This window comes from Salmo trutta, unplaced genomic scaffold (genome assembly GCF_901001165.1).
Source record: "Salmo trutta unplaced genomic scaffold, fSalTru1.1, whole genome shotgun sequence".
Classification (NCBI taxonomy): Eukaryota; Metazoa; Chordata; class Actinopteri; order Salmoniformes; family Salmonidae; genus Salmo; species Salmo trutta.
Window position 1 is genome coordinate 16,910,903 of NW_021822911.1, and position 5,501 is coordinate 16,916,403.

A 5,501-nucleotide genomic window follows, 5' to 3' on the forward strand; every position below is an offset into this window, starting at 1 on the left:
TTAGCAGGGAGGAGTTTCTGAAATCAAATTGCATGTGCATCGCTCTCGTGCTGCAATTTTAGCAACACAGAAAGGGGCCTATATTGGAGACCAAAAGTCGTCTGGCACAGTGCTTAGAGTTTCAACAACATGAATAACTTAATTTCTAGCCTACAATCTTAGATGTTACTACTAATGTGAAAACAAGACTAAATATGACTATTCTTGCTCATTTTAAGGCAAATGTCAAATCTTAACATTCATTACAGACGTCAATTGTTGTACAACATCATGGCTACGCTGTTGGCATCATCCTTTTATAGGGGTTTACTGCTGTTGTGGGCCTTTAACCATCTGTCTGACTTTGTTGTTCACACAGGAGAGAGACGTGACTATCGTGGATCCTCTAGGGAGCCTCAACAACCTCATGATGCTGACGAGGCAGAGAAGAGTCTCTCCAGATCAGAACACCTCAAGAAACACCTGCAGAGATCCACAGGGAAGAGAACTCACTGCTGCTCTGACTGTGGGAAGAGATTCACCTCATCAGGCATTAAAATTCATCAGAGAACACACACAGGAGAGAAATCTTATAGCTGTGGTCAATGTGGGAAGAGTTTTGGTCAATATTGCCATCTGACTCAACACCACAGAACACACACAGGAGAGAAACCTTATAGCTGTGGTCAATGTGGGAAGAGTTTTGGTCAATCTGGCCAGCTGACTATACACCAGAGAATACACACAGGAGAGAAACCTTATAGCTGTGGTCAATGTGGGAAGAGTTTTGTGGCATCTAGAAGTTTGACTCTACACCATAGAACACACACAGGAGAGAAACCCTATAGCTGTGGTCAATGTGGGAAGAGTTTTGGTAGATCTTGCCATCTGACTCAACACAAGAGAACACATACAGGAGAGAAACCTTATAGCTGTGGTCAATGTGGGAAGAGTTTTGGTCAATCTGGAGAGCTGACAGTGCGCCAGAGAACACACACAGGAGAGAAACCTTATAGCTGTGGTCAATGTGGGAAGAGTTTTGGTCAATCTGGCCAGCTGACTATACACCAGAGAATACATTCAGGAGAGAAATCTTATAGCTGTGACCAATGTGGGAAGAGTTTTGGTGGATCTGGACAGCTGACAGTGCACCAGAGAACACACACAGGAGAGAAACCTTATAGCTGTGGTCAATGTGGGAAGAGTTTTGGTCAATCTGGATCTCTGACTCTACACCATAGAATACACACAGGAGAGAAACCTTATAGCTGTGATCAATGTGGGAAGAGATGTACTACATCTGGCCAGCTGACTCTACACCAGAGAACACACACAGGAGAGAAATCTTATAGCTGTGACCAATGTGGGAAGAGATACTCTAGTAAAATATCTCTGATCAAACATCAGAAAATACATACATTAAGGAATTGTTTCATGATATCAATGAATTAATGTCACAATGTAGAAAGTTTTAACATTGTAGTTGGAGTATTTTAATGATGTCACAATGTAGAACCCTAAACGTTTGTCCCCTGTTCTATTGATTTCAGCATGATATGGATATTAGCCTCAGGGGGAAAATCCAGGCTCTGAATTGAGAGAGTTACTATATATGAGATTTAACAAAAAGTGACTTACACAAAAATAGTTGTGTTACACTTACCACGTTGGTGACCCACTTGAATCAAAATGTAGCTAGCTGTTTTCTATAAATTGTCCTCTAACCAGTGATGTACACATTACTCCCAGATTCCGTGTGGTTTGGAGCTGTTCGTTTTAACAGGATGTGTAATCTCATCTTCCTCCTTTCGCACAATTGTTGCCAGCAGCATACCACCCTGCATCCCACTGCTGGCTTGCTTCTGAAGCTAAGCAGGGTTGGTCCTGGTCAGTCCCTGGATGGGAGACCAGATGCTGCTGGAAGTGGTGTTGGAGGGCCAGTAGGAGGCACCCTTTCCTCTGGTCTAAACAATATCCAAATTCCCCAGGGCAGTGATTGGGGACAGTGCCCTGTGTAGGGTGACGTCTTTCGGATGGGACGTTAACACCCCTACTCACACTTATCGTAAGAGTAGGGGTGTTAACCCCGGTGTCCTGGCTAAATTCCCCAGGGCAGATATCCATGGTCCTTATCATAGAGTAGGGGTGTTAACCCCAGTGTCCTGGCTAAATTCCCAATCTGGCCCTCATACCATCATGGATATCTAATCATCCCCAGCTTACAATTGGGCTCATTCATCCCCCCTCCTCTCCCATGTAACTATTCCCCAGGTTGTTGCTGTAAATGAGAATGTGTTCTCAGTCAATTTACCTGGTAAAATAAAGGTACAATTAATAAAAAAATCCACATGATATCGATGAGTTATGACAAATAAGTGTTGCGTTCCTTTGTTTAATGACCCCTAAATTTAAATGCATCACTCCAAAATGTAGCTGACTGTCTTCTGCAGGTTGTCCTCTAATCAGTGAGGTAACAGATATCTCCCATTTCCATGTGTTGTGTTTATTGTGGCAGATGTTTATGTATATAGCACATGTTATGTTTAGGTTTTCAATATATCCCAAACTGTTTCTGCATATTGGTTATTGATTTGGACACGTTAAAACTGTGTTTTGACATTGGGGATATCCCACCTTGCAACATGTCATTGAAAATAAGACAATCAAATATTCATATTTACAAGTTAAATTTTTTATGAAAATTATTCATGCAACCAACTGACAATTTTTGGGTACAATTATATTGACATTGTTGCCCTGCTTTTAGAATATCAGGGTTCATTCTCAGAGTGGCCAACCCAAATGTACTAGAGCATGACATTGGGGACTGGGGCCCCGATCCCAACAACATGCCTATCTAGTGAACCCTGAAAAGAGAGAGAAGCTCCACAGTGAGGTGGAAAGTTACTACAGATATTGCAGGAGTTAAGGACAACTTGGTTGCTGATTGTCTCAAGGGTTGGCAGTCAAAAGTTTTGCGTTTAGCCATTGTGTTGCCATGGTTCACAATTTATTTTGACTGCACGTTTTTTCCATATTGGAGGTGTTTTGTTTGGGCTCGTTCCAAGGCAACGAGAGTTCTAGAAGCTAGTGAGTTTTAGGAAGACGAGAGTTCTAGAAGCTAGTGAGTTTTAGGAAGACGAGAGTTCTAGAAGCTAGTGAGTTTTAGGAAGACGAGAGTTCTAGAAGCTAGTGAGTTTTAGGAAGACGAGAGTTCTAGAAGCTAGTGGGTTTTAGGAAGACGGGAGTTCTAGAAGCTAGTGAGTTTTAGGAAGACCAGAGTTCTAGAAGCTAGTGGGGAAAAAATAGAAAAAATTTGTTCTAGAAGCTAGTGAGTTTTAGGAAGACAAGGTTTTTTTCTAGTTTTTTTTAATTGTTGACAGCCAGTAGATACCATGTTTATATTGTAGAAGGTGAAGCATTGTAGTTGATTATAATGTGAAATGGAAGTTGTTTTCTGTTGGTGGTAAGCAAACTTTTAAGGTGTTAGTCTTTGGTTTTTCCATTTTGTTTTGAGGTTGGACTTTAGCACGGTTAGCTCGTTAGTCAGTATGTGTTACACCTGTGCTGGCTTGTCCATCTCGTTAGTGGGAAGGTGTTTCACCTGAGCTGGTCCAGGTTCTATTTAAGAGTGTCTGGCCCAGTGCTCCAGTTGTCTTGATACATGTGGAGAGTCAACACCTTTAGTTGCTCCACCTTTTTGGTTTGCTTCCTGTCTTTAAGTTTGGTGTGGGTTTTTCTTTTGTTTGCCTCTTCTTGGGCAGATTTAGTGGGTCTCATGGTGGGTGACTTTTAGGTCCCAGTTGTTGTTACTAGTCAACTTTCAGTGGACACAGAGCAAAACTGCAAGATTATGTTATAATACTTTTATTGCATCAAATGTTTGTTTTATGCAACAGAATAGAGGGTTCTTATAACTATTGTGTCTGTGTGTTCTACTGAGGATGGGCCTCTGGGAGAAAACACTGACAGGAGATTTACAATGTGTTTTGGGTGATAAAACCTAGAGAGACTGCATTCCAGAGCATGAGTTAATGTTTCTGTTCTATATGGTACCAGGGAGAGATGACCCCAGGGCCAGACCCCTGGTCTCTACACAAAGAGTACTGTTTTTACAGCAGATACTGTCTGCTGAGAATTATAAGTATCTTTCATACAAATCTTAACCTTGTGACCCGTTCTATACATCTGTTGTTCGTCATGTAGGTTGAAAGGGGTGTATCTTGGCTGTAAAAGACCTTTGTACTTTTGTATCGTGGCTCTCAACGAATCATCTGGGGGTGATTCATCTCTCAACGAATCATCTGGGGGTGATTCATCTCAACGAATCATCTGGGGGTGATTCATCTCTCAACGAATCATCTGGGGGTGATTCATCTCTCAATGAATCATCTGGGGGTAATTTGTCGACCAGCCACCATTATCATAGAGCACTCAATTGATTCACTTTCTATGTGTGCGTTGTATTGACCTGCTCCCGTATAAGTGAATAAAGATTTTAAGAATAACTCTAACTTGTGTGATAAGTTTGTCTCTCCGCATTGATATTAAAGAAATAACCACATTTGGCGATGGGGATGTGAATCTTCACTTGGTGACCGCTCCTGGTGACCTGGGTAAATGGTGCACGAGGGATCCCTCTAACTTGGGATCTCAGGGAGACCACACTGCGGGAACGGAGCAAAATGGACCCACCTTTGATCTGAAAGGCAGCGAGCCGAGTGGATACCACATCTTGAACATAGTTTAAAAAAAGAAAGATGTGAGCGAAACACGCAAAGTGGAGTTTTTAGAAAAGTCTCGTAGGCTCTGAGTGTGTATTCCTGTGTGGAGGTGTAAACAGGGCCCAGTCAGGAGGCTCTGAGGCTGAGTCAGCTATCTGTGTGAACTGGATGAAAACTAGAATCTGTATTTACTTGATATAGTGTAAGATAGTACGGTGCACCTAAAATTGTTTTAAACCTGTAATTATTTTAAACCTGGACCCCATTTTAGAAGTATTGAAAGATGTAAATGTATGAGTTTCATTATCCTAGGAACTAACCATGAGATAGAAATGTGAAAATATTCCTGCAGGTTAAAATATTGTTGAAAAACAACTAATTGATTAGGTTTGTTTGGGAATAGCATTGTGTGACTGTGATATGAGAGTTGTGTGACTGTGATATGAGAGTTGTGTGACTGTGGTATGAGAGTTGTGATATGAGAGTTGTGTGACTGTGGTATGAGAGTTGTGTGACTGTGATATGAGAGTTGTGGAAATGAGTCTTAATCTGTCATCTGGATAGTAACATATAGAAATATGCTGAATCAGATGATTGAAATGTGGATAAGCGGGATGATATTTTAGAAAGCAGCGGAAGGTCTATAGTTCCTGGAGGCTTGATTTTGCCGTGGTCTCTGGGAGTTTAGAGAACCGTTGAGGATCGATCCGGTCATTGTCCGGGAAACAAACGTTTATTTTTGGTTCCGCTGGGAGTATGTTTGGAGAGCTGCTTCGTAGCTGTGGAGAGTCCTTGAAA

At 41.7% G+C, this 5,501-nt stretch overlaps 1 protein-coding gene across 1 annotated transcript; it reads left to right on the top strand.

Moving 5' to 3' along the window:
- Positions 1-270: 270 nt before the first annotated feature.
- On the top strand, positions 271-1,317 carry LOC115186521 (zinc finger protein 180-like; the record flags this gene model as incomplete). The annotated part of the gene is made up of 2 exons (XM_029746139.1): positions 271-281; positions 705-1,317. Coding segments are annotated over exons 1-2 (624 nt in total), but the record flags the coding sequence as incomplete, so codon positions are not given.
- Between the last annotated feature and the right edge of the window lie 4,184 nt (positions 1,318-5,501).